Source organism: Schistocerca serialis, chromosome 1, assembly GCF_023864345.2.
Source record: "Schistocerca serialis cubense isolate TAMUIC-IGC-003099 chromosome 1, iqSchSeri2.2, whole genome shotgun sequence".
In the NCBI taxonomy this organism is placed as follows: Eukaryota; Metazoa; Arthropoda; class Insecta; order Orthoptera; family Acrididae; genus Schistocerca; species Schistocerca serialis.
The window spans coordinates 693,562,536-693,580,807 of NC_064638.1; the positions used below are offsets into that span (position 1 = coordinate 693,562,536).

Sequence of the window (18,272 nt, forward strand, 5' to 3'; positions counted from 1 at the left end):
AGTAAAGGATTATTTGTTTGATGAAGTTTTGCAAGTGACGCAAGAAAATAGTATGCAGAAACAGTTTAGGACTACAATTTGTAGGTTAATTCCACCAAGACCACTGCAAGAGTTAATTTTTCGGCAGTAAGGACGTGAACAGGGGACTCATGAGTCAGTGATAAAGTATTTGGAGAGAGATAAAAGAAGCGTGATAGCCTTGGAACTTTCATATACCAAAGAGCAAGTAAACAGTATTCTACGCCGGTTGAACCCTGATAGTAGGCAGCACACGGTATGTTGTCAAATCTCCATGACAGTGACTCAATTGGATGAAGTAGTAAGGCACAAGCAGGCCATGCAGCCACAGACTTAGTGGATCGTACAGGGACAGCAAATCCGTAAAAGGAAGAGCTTGTAGAAGTAACGGTTTAGAGAGGAAACAGAAGGAGCAAGACTTCAACAGAAAGGCATACTAAGAAACAGTGATTCACAAAGGTGGGTAGACAGGGGGTCACATAAGTTAATTTGTTGGAAGTGTGGGAAGCACGTACATCTAAGAAGTGAAGGCATCGGGAGGGAAAGACGGGCACAAGAATTGTGACAATTACTGCAAGGGGAAGGCTAACGGATTAGTGTGATAAAGAATAAAAGAATTTCACAATTGCCATTTGTGTGTGCAGCATTGAATAATGAAGCAATCTGCACCCTTCTGGATTTAGGTAGTACGATCTTGGTAGTTAATTAGAAATAGTTTCGGAGCATGAGGGAATCTGAGCGTAGAGGGAGATGGTAGCAGATAACGGACAATACTTGACGGATGATAAGTCGAGTTGAATTGTGAACATATGTTAAAATCAAGCTGATGATTGATGAGTTTTCTTGGAAGATGAGGATGAAGGTCATTGAAAATTTAGCCACTGACTATATTTCTGATTCCCCTCTGGTCAGTGGAGCAGTTTCATTATAAAATTAGGCTACAAAGAATTTTTCTGTTTAGCTGGCAAGGGCAAAGAAGCACGGTGGTGTTGGCTTGTAATGAACCCAGTGAAGAAGTAGCTAATATGGGGAAGTAAGATTCGTTAGATGACCAGTTAGTTCATTTAGATGAATTTATAAAGGATAAGATCAAAATTGTGTGTGGCGACAATGGCAGCGGTTCTTTGTAGCTTGTGGATGCCATGTTTTCCTGTATAAAATGTAATGCAGTGTGTTTATCAGTATCTGGATGATCTGGTGATCTAGGAGTAGTTCGATTCAGGAACACATACAGCACTTACATGAGATATTCGAGCAATTAAGAAAGGCAATTGTGACATTCTGTGTTAGACAGTTGTTTTTGAATTTGCTTTTATGGACATAAAATTTCAGGGGAAGGAATTTTTATTGACCAAGAGAGACTGGAAGCCACTGATCATTTCCCACAACAACTGCAGAATGTCAAACAAGATGGCAGGACAGCCGGGATGGCCAATTTTTTAGGACATTTATTAGTGGCTTTGCGGAGAAGGTAGATCTCCTTAGCGGTGTAAAAAGGGATGTAAATTTATGTGGAGGACCTTCCAGAAAGCCGCATCTTTGGCCTTAAAGGACGCGTTAAGGTCAGCATCGGTACTGGCTATCCCAGATTTAAATGCTGAATTCATTTTGCAAACTGATGCATCAGGTCTAGTAACAGGAGCAGTTTTGTTGCAGGGACAGGAAGGGAATCAGAAGGTACCTACGCATCAAGGGGTTAAATGAAGGAAAGCTATTCAATCAGTTCTCCTAGTTTGTGCAGCTGGTGGATGAGTATACTTGTACTACCGAGATGGGTCGAGGCTTTGAGTCCATCTTGGCTATGGTAATCCGTTCAGCACCTTGTTCATAGTGATTCACCTACATTCTTATATTCTGAAGCTTATCAAATGCAGTTCATAACTTGATTGTGGTGCGTGAATGTCTCGGAGAGGAGGAAATGATACTTAAACATACTAGGTGCTTCTTAAGTATCAAGTAACAATATTCATTTACATAGATAGCAATTCATCGGGTAGTCATTGTTTTGCACCAATCGACAGCACGTATAACACGAAACGGAACAGATCCTGTCCAGATTTCTGTCCAACTGACCATCCAAACCATAAGTGATCGTGTTGTGCAGCCAAAGGCACTCCATAGCATCTAGTCAGTTGTTGGGCGCATACGACAATGACGAATACAATCTGTCAATTTTCGTTCATGGAGCCTCCACACATGATGGGTACATACATCGTGATGTTGTATGTAGCGCCGTGAGTCGTCTGAAATGACGACGTGGTGCCACTGCTTTGTACGGAATTGTCGCTGTGCTCCCCACTTTGTGGGGGCTCCTCTCTGTGGTGCTGCAGACTTTATCACGCTGTCCATGTGGGTATTTATCTGGCTGCTAACGAGCCCATTTCCTGACTCAAGGAAGGTCACGTGGCTGTATGATCTTGCACAGCCAAGCGAAGAATACGGTTGTCCTCTCGGGCGCTAATCTCATGGGACTGTTAAAATCCTGCATGGCGTTGAACGCGGTCTCCCTGAACCCATCAGTTCCATGTTCGAGTGACGGTTGCGGGATCCCGACCAACGCGAGAAAAATATCGCGGATCTGTTTTCCCACGACTAACTGACATTTAAATTCGATTTATGAATGAGGAACGCTCTGCGTAATCTTCCCTCGTATACAGAACATAAATGGTGTTACGCCTGCTTAATTAGTGCAGCTGCGCTGAAATGCTAATCGTTTGCATAGCGAGCCATGTAATACATTTAATGCCAGTTTCACGTTTGTAAGATGCCGCGTTCACAGTGGTGTCATTTTAATGGGCGATGATTTATCAAGCGCTGTCTGATAACAAACTCTACTACTTTTTCATCGTACTGAATTAAAAATCTATCTTTACATCTCGTCTGTTTTCGTAATTGTTTTGATCATTGTAGAAAACAACTAACTCTACTCCTCCTTCAGAGCGCTAATAGCGAAATGAAACATAAATTACAATAACTGGTAAAGGACCCGTCTTAATTTGCGTGGGAAGTTTTATTTATTTACTGACGACTAGTTTCGGACAGCTCGTCCTTTATCAGATTATTCAAGTATGTAAGTCTTGCGTTAAAATTAGATGTGCAATACAGGCCACAAAACATGTAAACGCCGCACTATAAAACGCAGCGTCAACACATGCTAATAGCCGTAGTGCCACGTTTACGTGTTTTGTGGTCTGTACTGCACATCTAGTTTTAACGCAAGACTTACATACATGAATTATTTGATAATGGACCAACTGTCCGAAACTAGTCATCAGTGAATAAATAAAACTTCCTACTCAATTTAAGGCGGTTCCTCTAACAATTATTGTAATCACAGGAAAGCTGCAGCCCTGTGCAACTCCAGCATGCTTGAGATACTCAAAAATGTAATTAATTTGAGAGCGAAGGAAATACTTTCCTTGTAGAGTTCTCCAATCAGCAAACCTACGGCTATTAATTCAAGAACCAAAATAAACCAGAATGAGATTTTCTCACTGCAGCGGAGCGTGCGCTGATATGAAACTTCCTGGCAGATTAAAACTGTATACCGGACCGAGACTCGAACTCGGGACCTCTGCCTTTCTCGGGCAAGTGCCCTACCAACTTTTTTTTTAATTTTTATTTTTTTCTATTTTTTTAAAATCTCATTTTGTTTGCTTTTGTTCGTTGCATCTGCTCGGGGCGGACGTCGTATGACATCCGTTTAAGCTCGTTGTTGATCGATTAACTCAGTTTTTTTTTATTACACAAGGCAGCTAAGCCTCTGACCGAACACGCTGAGCTACCGTGCCGGCATCAACTGAGCTACCCAAGCACGCCTGACGTCCCGTCCTCACAGCCTTACTTCTGCCTGTATCTCGTCTCCTATCTTCCAAACTTTACAGAAGCTCTCCTGCGAACCTTGCAGAACTAGCACTCCTGAAAGAAAGGATATTGTGAAGACATGGCTTAGCCACAGCCTCGGGGATGTTTCCAGAATGAGATTTTCACTCTGCAGCACAGTGTGCGCTGATATGAAACTTCCTGGCAGATTAAAAATGCGTGTCGGACCGAGACTCGAACTCGGACCTTTGCCTTTCGCGGCCAAGTGCTCTACCAACTGAGCTGTGAGGACGGGGCGCGAGTCGTGCTTGGGTAGCTCAGTTGGTAGAGCACTTGCCCGCGAAAGGCAAAGGTCCAGAGTTCGAGTCTCGGTCCGGCACACAGTTTTAATCTGCTAGGAAGTTTCGCCACAATATAAACGATACTTTGAGATTTCCTACCCGTGCTGGTCTTAGCTGCACAGAAGACAATATGAAATAAGAAAGTAGATTTTAGTGGCAGTTTATGTACTACTGCAACGAATGAGGATAATTCCTGTTATAAATCAGTCTCATAATGCACTTGTAGATTCATGCAATATTTAATTGTATCACACGGTTCATAAATTAACTGAGGTTGCCATTACGACATTCGGTAGGCATGCGTACCTGTCGAAGTTGTCCACCTCAGAGGTGTCCTCCGGCGTGACGGGCGACGGCACGGGGCTGGCGGTCACACATACCGCCCACCAGGGCGACACCTGCAACAGGAGCGTCTGGTTGGCACATTCCCATCTCTTGTAACAATGAAATCGCACAGCAAGTAGGTACGAGTGGTGCAGCTCCTAGTCTTAATAACTTCTCCTCGAGCAGATCACAACCTTCATAGATTATTTCAACCTAAATTTGTTAGCCAGATGAGTTTCGAGCAGTATTTAGGACATATTATTTTTCCCGATTTGGCGTTCTTTGTGTAATAACCAGTTTCACACACCAACTTGAAGTAGGTTTGCACTCGTGCTTTCTTAAGACAGGAAGGAGCAACAAGTTTACAGATGCTGTCAGGATTTGTTTCATTGGGGTGTCCACAGAGCTCTAGTCAAGGATTTTCTACTGCTTTGCAATTTCGAGGATTTCTTAACTTTTCCTGGTTTTCGTGCAATAAATCACGATTTTAGAAGGCAGAATAGCAGGAGAATTTTAACTCAAAGGGATCGTATTTAAGTATTCTACTTGTTGCTGTGAAATCAGATTTAATAAATAGGAGCTGGTATGGTTGTTGTACATATCAGTCTATCTCATAGTCGGGTCTGACAGATCTCAAAATAGCCTTCTAAGTGTAGGGCAACAACACACTTTTTACACTGCCACGCACTTTCATTTCCTTTCCCTCCTGAGTAGCATACACAATACCCTTTTGTGATTTTTTTTTCTTGTCCTTTGGGGGTACGTGCATCGGGAAATGAGCCCATGTCTTGCCTGAAGTCTCAGAGGTGGTAATCGCTGAACAGGTAGCAGTTCACTGAAGTGAATTCTACAGAAGTATCATCTAAGAAATAACTCAATTTCTTTCAGATTTCCGTAGTAAAGGCTAAATTGTGTGTTGTAGACTGTATAGCTACTTTTAAAATGAATTTGTTTTCTGTTATGTAATGTTATTCTGTGAAACAGCTAAATGCTAAATAAATACTTTTTTTAAAAAAAAAAAATGTTTAGTGTTGCTGTGAAGTCAGTGTAGTAGATTTTTTATTTCCACTGATTTTGTGATACACAGTAAAGAATACATACAACTGATAGATAAAAAAAAATATTTTTCCGTACCCCTTAACCGTGCGTCACATGATAGGAAGGAGAGTTGTTATTTGGTCTTTGAAGTCTATCCACAAATTCCCTTCAAATGTTCAAGGGCACATTTAGGTTTTATCACCTACTGTCTTGGTGTCTGACTTCCCTTTCTTCTCGCTTTGCCTGTTCTCGTCCTGTCAACAGTTCATTATCTCTGTCGAAAACACTATCAACACAGTTCTGCAATCCCTTCTAAGCATCACCATGAACTACTCTTTCCACCATGTTGGTCGTTTAGTAACAGAAACTACCACGTGACACACATGACCCGTGTTTCGTCTTAGAATACTTTTCAGAGCTGTCAGCTGGCCAGAAATTGAACTCCATGCGTTCATATGGTGAGGCGCACATGCGTGATCTGAGTTCGTCATAAGATTTAAATGCTACAGCAACTTCATGCGACTACCGTTCGTCATTTGGTGCGACTGCGTTAATATATATCAGCAATGTTGCACACTCTTCAGTTCGTAAAAGTAATCAATAAGCCCTAAAGAGATGCCTAAAAATGGTGAAGGTGAAAACGCTTAAATAGTATATGCCTGGCGAATCGAGGATATCTTGTTATCTTGTTTGTAGTTAGCATTGTGTTTCTGACACGATCATTTCAAAATCCACTATAGCCGGCATATTCGTTCTGAGAGAATTTGGTAATTGTGTGGATATTTAAAAAAATTATATATCGTTATTTTTCAGTCCCACATTTTTTCTAGTATAACTGGTTTCTACCTCCAGGTATCATTTTCATTAGTTGCGTAAGCGAGCCGTCGTGTCTGTGTCGGAACTATACGTAAGAATACTAACAGATTCAAAAGAAAGGACATATAAAATGTTTTATGCTTCAAAATTTAACAGTAGAGAACAAATGAAGAAAAAATGAAGCAAAAAGAGACTGTTTTAAAAAGCTTAAGTTGCGCGTTCAAAGTGTGGGGATGGTACCGTATTAGCAGACACCTCGAGAAAGACACCTATCAAAATTTGAAGCATTACGTTTTCCTGATACAGTGGATTTAAATGTTTCGATCTTATGTAAATCACCGTTATTCGCCTCGACCATTGAAACGAAAGCTAAAAACAAATTTGATTCTTGTATCATGAAGTCACACACAGTTGTACACTTAAACGCTGTTTTAGATCGAAGTGAAGATTTACAAGTAAAGAACAATTTTAAAACTTCCCTTAAGTCACGGAAACAAAGCTATGCCTGGTACAAAAATTACTTTTCTATTCACTCTTTCCTCTTGCTTGTATGTGCACAGAATTTCTTTCGCATTCCAGTTTTTCCACTCTAGGATGAACGTAATGATACAAATTGTAACAGTAATAACATTTACGCCCTGCATGAACAATCCTTTAACGAATCTATAAATAGATGTTATGCTGCCCCCTAATATTCTTCCGAACATATTGACGACCAGTGCTAGTGCACCATACCGATTAAAGTGGATCAGTGGTTAGTACCCTGGCACTGCATGCGGGAGGACGGCTTTTTAAATCCATACATCTACATCTACATATATACTCCGCTAGCCACCAAGCGGTGCGTGGCGAAGGGCACAATTGGCGCGAAAGTCATATTTCCCCCCTCTGTTCCACTCGCGGATCGTGCGAGGGAAAAACGACTGTCTGAACGCCTCAGTACTAGTTCTTATTTCCCTTATCTTTGAATGGTGACCATAGCGCGATTTGAAAGTTGGTGGTAATAATATATGCTCTACATCCTCGGTTAAGATCGGATTTCGAAATTTAGTGAGCAGACCATTCTGTATAGCGCGCCGTATATCTGTAAGTGTGTCCCACTTCAAACTTTCTATGAGATCTGTAACGCTCTCGCGATGGCTAAATGTACCAGTCACGAATCTTGCTGCTCTTCTTTGGACCTTCTCAATCTCTTGAATCAGACCCAACTGGTAATGGTCCCATACAGACGAACAATACTCCAAGACTGGACGAACTAACGTACTGTAAGCAATTTCCTTTGTTGAAGGACTGTATCGCTTCAGGATTCTACCAGTCAACCGCAATCTAGAGTTCGCCTTACCCGTTAGTTGTATAATCTGACCATTCCATTTGAGATCATTTCGAGTAGTCACACCCAGGTACTTGACGGACGTTACCGCTTCCAAAGACTGGGCATTTATTTTCTACTCTTACATTAATGGGGATTTTCGCCTTGTTACACGCAGTAGGTTACACTTACTAATATTGAGAGATAACTGTCAGTCATTACACCACGCATTTATTTTCTGCAAATCCTCATTGATTTGTTCACAACTTTCGTGTGATACTACTTTCCTGTAGACTACAGCATTATCGGCAAACAGTCTAAGGTCGCTGTCAGTATCATCAACCAGTTCGTTTATGTAAATCGTAAGAAGCAGAGGACTATTACGCTGCCCTGGGGCGCACCTGAAGTTACGCTTATTTCTGTTGAAGTCATCCCGTTCAGGACGACATACTGCCTCCTGTCTGTTAGAAAACTTTCTATCCACCCGCATATGTCATCGGATAGACCGTAAGCGCGCACTTTTTGTAGCAAGCGACAGTGCGGAACTGAGTCGAACGCCTTTCGAAAGTCGAGAAATATGCCATCTAGATATAAGTTCTCCATGGTTTTCCGAAATCTGTCCAGGTAAATGCCAGGATAGTTGCTTTCATCTTTCATAAGGACAGCGCCAACTTCCTTTCTTACTTTCCCCAACTCACTCTTTAATTATCTCGTTGTCGACAGAACGCTAAAGCATAACTTCCTTCATTTTTGTGCACGTCGAACCTGGGTTCCAGCAAAGGATTTAGAGAGAATTACCCTCTAAGGAAAAAAATCGACATACTACGATGGAATTAGCTGAATGGAGAGGGAATCGATAAATGTGATGTACACGCACAGACAGACAAATGATCACAGTATCAGAAAAATTGGATGATTTATTCAAGACAAAGAGCTTCATAAACTCAGGAAGTAAATAATGCTGTGGTTCACTTCTGGCCCTTACGCAAGCAGTTACTCGGTCTGACACTGATTTGCAGAGCTGTTGGGTGTCCTTCTGAGGGATATCGTGCCGAATTCTGTCCAATCCCGACGTAGCTGGAGGGCCCTGCCTATAATACTCCAAACGTTCTCAATTGGGGAGAGATCCAGAGAACTCGGCATCTCTCCAGAATTTGCCCTAAATGAAATAAGGGGAACCATGGCGAAAGACTGAAACTTAGAGCAGACGGCAAAAAGATGGTCTGTACAACACAGTAGGATGGCGAAGCGGATAGACATGTTTTGTTGCAGCGCGTCAGTAACCGCAATGGCATGCGGCGTAATTGGCAATGTGATGTTTGTGCGTGTGTGTCCATGTGTGGCGAAAGTCAGCGTTTCCACACGCCGCAATCAACAGTGCAAAGCTTTATCGCGCAAGTCTTCTTCGGATGACGCAAAGTGCCGGGGTTAACAAGGTCAGTCACGCCGCGGGTGAGTGAACACGTGACGAAACTTTCGGTTTTCCTCCTAAAGAGCGGATTTAACTCGCAAGCTGGCGACCTCATCTGCAGAGGACGACCGGAGAATAACGATTGTTACGAAATTCTTGAGTTGTCTTGCCGAAACGTACTGTGATAATACATTACTGGCTATTAAAATTGCCACACCACGAAGATGACGTGCTACAGACGTGAAATTTAACCGACAGGAAGAAGATGCTGTAATATTCAAATGATTAGCTTTTCAGAGCATTCACACAAGGTTGGCACCGGTAGCGACACCTACAACGTGCTGACATGAGGAAAGTTTCTAACCGATTTCTCATACTCAAACAGCAGTTTACCGGCCTTGCCTGGTGAAACGTTGTTGTGATGTCTCGTGTAATGAGGAGAAATGCGTATCATCGCGTTTCCGACTTTGATAAAGGTCGGATTGTAGCCCATCGCGATTGCGGTTTGTCGTATCGCGACATTGCTGCTCGCGTTGGTTGAGATCCAATGACTGTTAGCAGAAATGAAATGAAATGTCGTGTGGCTAGGGCCTCCCGTCGAGTAGACCGTTAGCCTGATGCAGGTCTTTAGAGTTGACGCCACTTCGGCGATCTGCGCGTCAATGGGGATGAAATGATGATGATTAGGACAACACAACACCCAGTCCCTGATCGGAGAAAATCTCCGACCCAGCCGGGAATCGAACCCGTGCCCTTAGAATTGACATTCCGTCACGCTGACCATTTAGCTACCGGGGGCGGACACAGTTAGCAGAATATGGAATCGGTGGGTTCAGGAGTGTAATACGGAACACCGTGCTGGATCCCAATGGCCTCGTATCACTAGCAGTCGAGGTGACAGGCATCTTATCCGCATAGCTGTAACGGATCGTGCAGCCACGTCTCGATACCTGAGTCAACAGATGGGGACGTTTGCAAGACAACAACCATCTGCACGAACAGTTCGACGACGTTTGCAGCAGCATGGACTATCTCCTCGGGGACCATGGCTGCGGTTACCCTTGACGCTGCATTACAGACAGGAGCCCCTGCGATGGTGTACTCAACGACAAACCTGGGTGCACGAATGGCAAAACGTCATTTTTTCGGATCAATCCAGGTTCTGTTTACAGCATCATGATGGTCGCATCCGTGTTTGGCGACATCGCCGTGAACGCACATTGGAAGCGTATATTCGTCATCGCCATACTGGCGTATCACTCGGCGTGATGGTATGGGGTGCCATTGGTTACACGTCTCCTGTCACCTCTTGTTCGCATTGACGGCACTTTGAACAGTGGACGTTACATTTCAGATGTGTTACGACCCGTGGCTCTACCCTTCATTCGATCCCTGCGAAACACTACATTTCAGCAGGATAATGCACGACCGCATGTTGCAGGTCCTGTACGGGCCTTTCTGGATACAGAAAGTGTTCGACTGCTACCCTGGCCAGCACATTCTCCAGCTCTCTCACCAATTGGAAACGTTTGGTCAATGGTGGCCGAGCAACTGGCTCATCACAATACGCCAGTCACTACTCTTGATGAACTGTGGTATCATGTTGAAGCTGCATGGGCAGCTGTACCTGTACACGCCATCGAAGCTCTGTTTGACTCAATGCCCAGGCGTATCAAGGCCGTTATTTCGGCCAGAGGTGGTTGTTCTGGGTACTGATTTCTCAGGATCTATGCACCCAAATGGCGTGAAAATGTAATCACATACCAGTTCTAGTATAATATATTTGTCCAATGAATACCCGTTTATCATCTGCATTTGTCCTTGGTGTAGCAATTTTAATGGCCAGTAGTGTAAGTGAACAGGGTGCCATGTAAGCCTTGGGTTTCACAGAATTATTGTTTACTCTCTTCCGCAGCGATAGTGGAAGATTACCATTGCCGGTGCGTAACTAGTTGTAGGTGTCGCAAGTTAGCGTGCGCTGTTTATCCTTCAGTGACTTTGTAAACAGCTGCTAAGACAAGTGAGTAAGATTCTTGTTGGATACCCAGAACGATACTGCGCAGATATAGTGAACATGTACCCAAAACTGTAGATCTGGAGAAATGCCCCGTGGGAAATTATACGTGGGCGATGGGAAAACTAGAAAAGAAGTAACTTGGTACTTTTGAGGAATGCGGTTAATGAATAGATGTAAAAATTAAAGGGATTAACACCTGGAAAAATGAAAGGTATTATACAGAATAAGTAATAGAGTAAAGGTTGCAGACGGAGAGAAAATTCTGTAGGAAAAGACGAAGGCTGGAGCGAGAATCATAACCGCTAGTAGTGTCGGAGGCGGGAAATACACAAGGATTGACGGAGCACGAGGATCTGTCATAACGCAAGTTTCGAGAACAATAACAGAAAGAAGTGAACAACTGTATGCAGACTGCACTGAATGATTTAAGAAGATCGCTGCAAATAATGAAAACAGTCCTTTCTGGAAGCCAAGGCTGGCCGTATATCTTTCGCTCCGAAATCATGAGTGGCACTTGGCATTATATGACTTCTGCATATTTAAGAGTAACTGCATAGTGGGCTTGCATCCGGGATGGCAACTAGAGAAGATTTGACTCACTTTGGGAAGAATGAAGTAATAAATGGTTCAAATGGCTCTGAGCACTATGGGACTTAACATCTGAGGTCATCAGTCCTCTAGAACTTAGAACTACTCAAATCTAACCAACCTAAGGACATCACACACATCCATGCCCGAAGCAGGATTCGAACCTGCGACCGTAGCGGTCGCGCGGTCCCAAACTGAAGCGCTAGAACCGCTCGGTCACCGCGGCCGGCAATGAAGTAACAGGTACAGTCAAATGAGGAACACGAGAGTTAAGGGGGTGTAAAATTAGAACGGTGATCTACGTTCAGGAATAAATCGTCCGAAGTTTTCTCTGTTACACGTACACTTTCTGAGCAGTTATCATTTACTCATGACAATTTTAAAACTCAACATGAAACGCAGGCGTAGTCAGGCGATCGACGGCCGTCTTTAGCAGATAACTTCCAGAAATGGACACCTGTTCCGGTAATTTTTCAAATTTTCAGAACATTGGCAGACAGAGAACGCATTCCTTACTAATCATCGCTATTCAGATGACAGAGATACTGTACACACAAGACTAAGAAAAACATTACAGAATTCAACGACTACTACGCTACGCGCAACAGCGACAGAAAAACGTTCGCGACATGAATCTGATGGTGGGGAAGCTGAACAATGGTTTCAGATGTACGCATGCCGGCGACTTGCCGGAAGAACAGCGTGTGACCGGAAGACAACGTTTACAAAACATTCGTTTGGCCTGTTTTCAGTGTCGGCATTCCCACGTCGTAGCGTTGGGTGGGAATTCTGAAGTCGGGAGGGGGACAGCTGATTCTGAATCCCTTCGTGGTTTTCTTAAAGCGACATAATCTTAGTAAATAGACTTGTCTGTCTCGGTCGTGTCAATAAAATCAGTTTTATTTAGTGCGTCTCCTTCCTCCTGCATCTCAAATACTTAATTCAAGTTTTTGTTAAAGTTGATCTTTGTGGCTTTAATTGGTGAACAGTTTCACTTACAGTCATTCGACAGCATTGTCAAACAAAACGTTAAATTCTTCTTCTTCATTAAGTGGCAAGGGTCTTATCGACCATCGTCTGCTCTACAAGCCTCCTCCATTTCCTTTTGATGAGTGCACTGTTTGTCCATTCAGTGTTCATGTTCATCCTGGCTGTGTACTCCCGGATGTTATCTCTCCACCTACTTCTGGATCTTCCTCTCGTCCCATCTATTGTCTTTCCAAATGCTATTTTAGGTAGCCTGTTTTGTGTGATTCTTTCTATGTGGCCTGCCCAGTTCAACCTTCTTTTCTTTAGCACATCTACGATGTTACGGTGTTTGTACAGCTCTCTTAATTTTTCATTTTTTCTTATCCTCCATTCCATGTTATCTTCATCACATACTGGACCAAAAATTTTTCTTAGTATTTTTCTTTAAAGTATTAACAGTTTTTCTTTATTTTTCTTTCTAAATATTAATGGTTCACATCCGTGTAATGTTACTGGTATAATGGTCGACTGATAAAAGCTTATTTTGAAGTTAGTACTTAGTAATCTTTTCGGTAAGATTTTGATAAAACTAAAGAATGTTTTGTTCGCTGTTGCTAGACGGGCATCTATTTCTATATCCATTCCATTATTGTTACTAAACAGACTCCCTAAGTACTTGAAGCGATCAACTGTTTTGAAAGTGAATCCATCTGCAGCCGAAGGTGCATCACTTTGGCCTTTCTTACTTATGAGCAGATATTCTGTCTTTTCTTCATTAACAAGTAATCCTGATTTCTCATCAATTTTGTAATAATTTTGCATTATATTGATTAAATCTGATTTGGAGGTACTTATTAATGCTATATTATCTGCGTCGGGAAGTCTAGTAATGTTCATCCCCTGCATTTGCATCCCTCGTGGATTAGGTTTACTAAATTCTCTATCGATCTTCTCTAAGACGAGGTTAAGTAAGATAGGTGAAATGGCATCTCCTTGTCTCATTCCACTGAAGACTTTAAAATTTTGTGATTCTCCTACAGTTATCTTGATTCAACGTAAAGTTTCATCTGTACAGGTTTTAATTAATCTGATTAGCTCTGAAGGTATTTCAGATTCTCTCAATACATCTAGAAGTGTCTGTCGGTGGATGCTATTGTAGGCCTTTTTGAAATCTGCAAATAATGTGTGTACATCTACATTGAATTCCTACGCCTTTTCAGTTATCTGTCTCAGAGTGAAAAGATATCTACTGTGGATCTATTTCTGCGGAAACCACATTTGTAGTCACCAATTAATTCTTCACTAATTGGGATCAGTCTGTTTAATAGGCATGTCGATAGGATTTTATAAGTAACAGAATTACTTTTTCGAATATCTCGTTGTTACTTCACCAGTCAGTTTACAGTTACTCTCTTTACGTAATATAGAGTGGCGCTGGCTGAACTAAAAGTATAATTTTTATCTTTCTGTTTTCATATCTACGTAGTTGTCCGAATCAAACATCTGCTTGAAAGTTCAGTTTTGACTGACTTACCATGAGGAAAAAGTAATCTTGAAATATTTCTTATAAATAGAGTTTTATTGTAATGAATATTATATGACATTTATTGGTAAGATTTCCGTATATATACGAGACATCAAGTTCATCGTTCGTTCCCGATAGCGAAAGATCGATGAAAAAAACATTACAAAGAGTCACTGTATTTCATAATATCTACACTAGGCTATGTCGTAATGTTTTGCCTTGGAACCTCTAATCTGAGACCGACAGAAGGCAGCATTTTTGTGACTTGTTGAGTGCTAGCAGTTCACAGCCGAATTGTCTACCGAGCGAGGTGGCGCAATAGTTAGCATACCGAACTCGCGTTCGGGAGGACGCCGGTTCAAATCCGCGTCCTCCCATCCACATTAAAGTTTTCCGTGATTTCCCTAGATCGTCACAAACAAATGCCGGCATGGTTCCTTTGAAAGAGCACGGCCGATCTCCTTCCCCGTCCTTCGTTTAAAGGACGTGCTCCGTCTCTAGTTGTGACCTCGATCGCGATGGAACGTTAAGCCCTAATCTCCTTTCTTGCCTTCTCGAAATGTTCTCTGCGACTGTACTGAATTGTCAGCGTTCAAGGTTTATGCCAGGCATTGTCCCTTGCTTTATTACGCTGATATGGTTTAGTCACCAATGATAAGATTCACTGATGGCATTGTTATCCTCAGTGAAAGTGAGAAAGAGTTGCAGAAACTGTTGAATTGAATGAACAGTCTAATTACGCCACAGTTTGGACGGAGTGAACCGAAGAAAGACGAAAGTAATGAGAAACAGGAGAATTGAGACTAAACTTAAAAATCGCTTTACATTCTGGTACACACCACCCCCGTCCACCCATACACACATATGAACCCGCATCTCCTCTCCTGAGTCTCTAGGCTAGTTACGCCTTGTCTTTAGTTCGTGTCCAGACCAGTGGCCGGTATTATATAATGGTTCGAATGGTTCTGAGCACTATGGGACTTAACATCTGAGGTCATCAGTCCCCTAGAACTTAGAACTACTTAAACCTAACTAACCTAAGGACATCAAAAACATCCATGCCCGAGGCAGGATTCGAACCTGCAACTGTAGCGGTCGCGTGGTTCCAGACTGAAGCGCCTAGAACCGCTCGGCCACAACGGCCGGCTATTATATAATATGCAAGGGATATAATGTAAGAACGAGGTGAGTCTCCTCTTCCAATACACACTGAGGTGATAAAAGTCATCGGGTAGCGACGTGCACGTATACGGATAGCGACACTGTCGCATACATAATTCATAAAAAGGGAGCGCATTGGCGGAGCTGTCATTTTTTCTCAGGTAACTTATGTAAAAAGTTTTCGGGCGTGGTTATGGACGCACGGTGGGGATTAACAGGCTCTGAAAGCGGAGTGTTAGTTCGAGCTAAGCGCGTGGGACATTCAGCTTCGGAAATTATTAGAGAATTCGATATTCCGAGATCCACAGTGTCAAGAATGTGCCGAGAATACCAGATTTCGGGCACTATCTCTCACCACGGACAGCGCCGTGGCTGACGGCTTTCACGTAACGACCGACAGCAGTGGCGTTTGCGTAGAGTTGTCAGTGCTAACAGACAATTCAACGCTGAGTGAAATAACGGCAGAAATTAATGTAGGACGTACGACGAACGTATCGTTATGGCAGTGCGGCGAAATTTGGCGTTAATGGGCTATGGCAGCAGACGACAGACGTGAGTGCCTTTCCTAGTAGAACGACATCGCCTGCAGACCCACTTCTAGGCAGGTGACCATATCGGTTTCACCCTAGATGACGAGAAAACCATGGCCTCGTCAGATGAGTCCCTATTTCAGTTGGTTAGAGCTGAAGTGAGCGCAGACCTCACGAAGCGATGGATCCAAGTTGTCAACAAGGCACTGTGCATAGTGGTGGGGGCTCCATAGTGGTGTGGGCTGTGCTTACGTGGAATGGACTTTGTCCTGGTTATGTTCGGCGACTTCGATAGCATTTACAGCCAAAAGACGATGGAACTTTTATGGATGACAATGCGTCATGTCACCGGGCCACAATTGTTCGCAATTTGTTTAAAGAACATTCTGGACAGTTCGAGTCAATTATTTGGCTACCAGGATCGCCTGACGTGAATCCAACCGAACATTTATTGTACATAATCGAGAGGTCAGCTCGAGCACAAAATCCTGCACCGGACAGCTACAGAGGCAGCATTGTTCGATATTTCTGCAGGGGGCTGCCAACGACTTCTTGAATCCATGCCACGTGGAGTTGGTGCACTTGAGATATCGCATGGCTTTTGTTACCTCAGTCTAGTGTGCCATATGCATCTCTGAATCCTGCGGATGAAGGTGTAGCATTGTGGAGTGCTAAGGCGTACACTTCTTGATCGGTATCAGTGGGACCGCCAATCTTAAGATCTTCATCAGACTAACAAATCACCATCATAAAACTGAGCTTCATCTACATCTACATCTACATGGTTACTCTGCAATTCACATTTAACTGCCTGGCAGAAGGTTTATCGAACCATTTTCATACTACTTCTCTACCATTCTACTCTCGAATGGCGCGTGTGAAAAGGAAACGCCTAAATCTTTCCGTTCGAGCTCTGATTTCTCTTATTTTATTATAATGATCATTTCTCCCCACGTCGGTGGGTGTCAACAAAATATTTACGCATTCGGAAGAGAAAGTTGGTGATTGAAGTTTTGGAAATAGATCTCGCTGCAAAGAAAACCGCCTTTGTTTCAGTGACTGCCGCCCCAACTCGCGTATCATATCAGTGACACTCTCACCCCTATTACGCGATAACACGAAACTAACTGCCCTTTTTTGCACTTTTTCGATGTCCTCCGTCAATCCCACCTGGTAAGGATCCCACACCGCGCAGCAGTATTCCAACAGAGGACGGACAAGTGTAATGTAGGCTGTCTCTTTAGTGGGTGTGTCGTATCTTCTGAGTGTTCTGCTAACAAAGCGCAGTCTTTGTTTCGCCTTCCCCACAATATTGTCTATGTGGTCTTTCCAATTTAAATTGCTCGTAATTGTAATTCCTGGGTATTTAGTCGATTTGTGCGTACCCATGTGGATGCCCTCGCACTTTTCTTTCTTTAGTGCTAATTGCCACTTTTCGTACCACACAGATATTCTCTCTAGATCATTTTGTAATTGGAATTGGTCGTCTGATGATTTTACTAGACGGTAAATTACAGCGTCAACTGCAAACAATCTAAGGGGGCTGCTCAGATTATCACCTAGATCATTTATATAAATCAGGAACAACAGAGGGCCTATGACACTACCTTGCTGAACGCCAGATATCACTTCTGTTCTGCTCGATGATTTACCGTCTATCACTACGAACTGTGACCTCTCTGAGAGGTCTCTTTAACCCATTACTGTTCCTCATATATGTAAATGATAATATACAAAAAGGAGAATTAGTTCTTTTTGCAGGCGACACTAGTATCATAATCAGTCCCAGCACATGTAAAGAAACAGAAGAAATGGTAAACAAAGGTCTTAAAAATGTCATCGACTGGTTTCCTGCGAATGGTCTTACTCTCAGTTTTAAAAAGACAACATATTCAGTTCTGCACATCTTGAGACACTACACAATTATAACACATGGTGAGGAAATAATAAATGTGGCGTAAACACCAAAATTATTAGAGATGGAACTAAGGACACAGAAATCTACCCTGACTGTGATCACTACAAGAGGGCCGACTGACTTAATGTTGTTCAATTTCTAACGTGACAATGTCTTCTTCTATCACCGGGATTTCCCTGGTTTTCGCTCTCAGGTACCTGAGGCAGTGACGTAGGAGGGTGGTTTAACTGTGCTGCTCCTCCGCTCCACCCCCCCCCCCCCACTCACGCCGTCCTTTTCATCCTCCTCCTCAGATTGCTCAAAGGAGCGCGTCTGCGGGCTGCGCAGCGGAGAAAGTGTGTCGCCAGCGTGCTGGCGTGAGGCGGACGAGACCGTGACAGCGGCCGCACGGAGGCAACGTCACCGCTGCGCTTACACTCGCCTGCACATGTGCTACAACACTCGTTCTGCCGCCGTCTCAGCTGTTTATGGCGCTCGTACCCTTA

The 18,272-nt window shown here is 43.1% G+C and overlaps 1 protein-coding gene across 1 annotated transcript in view; it reads right to left on the minus strand.

Moving 5' to 3' along the window:
- LOC126480788 (uncharacterized) overlaps window positions 1-18,272 on the minus strand; it is an 86,932-nt gene that overhangs the window by 30,110 nt on the left and 38,550 nt on the right. The window contains exon 2 of the mRNA XM_050104103.1: window positions 4,488-4,579. Within this exon, the coding sequence (XP_049960060.1) occupies window positions 4,488-4,579 (92 nt within the window). The remainder of the gene's footprint in view (window positions 1-4,487; window positions 4,580-18,272) is intronic.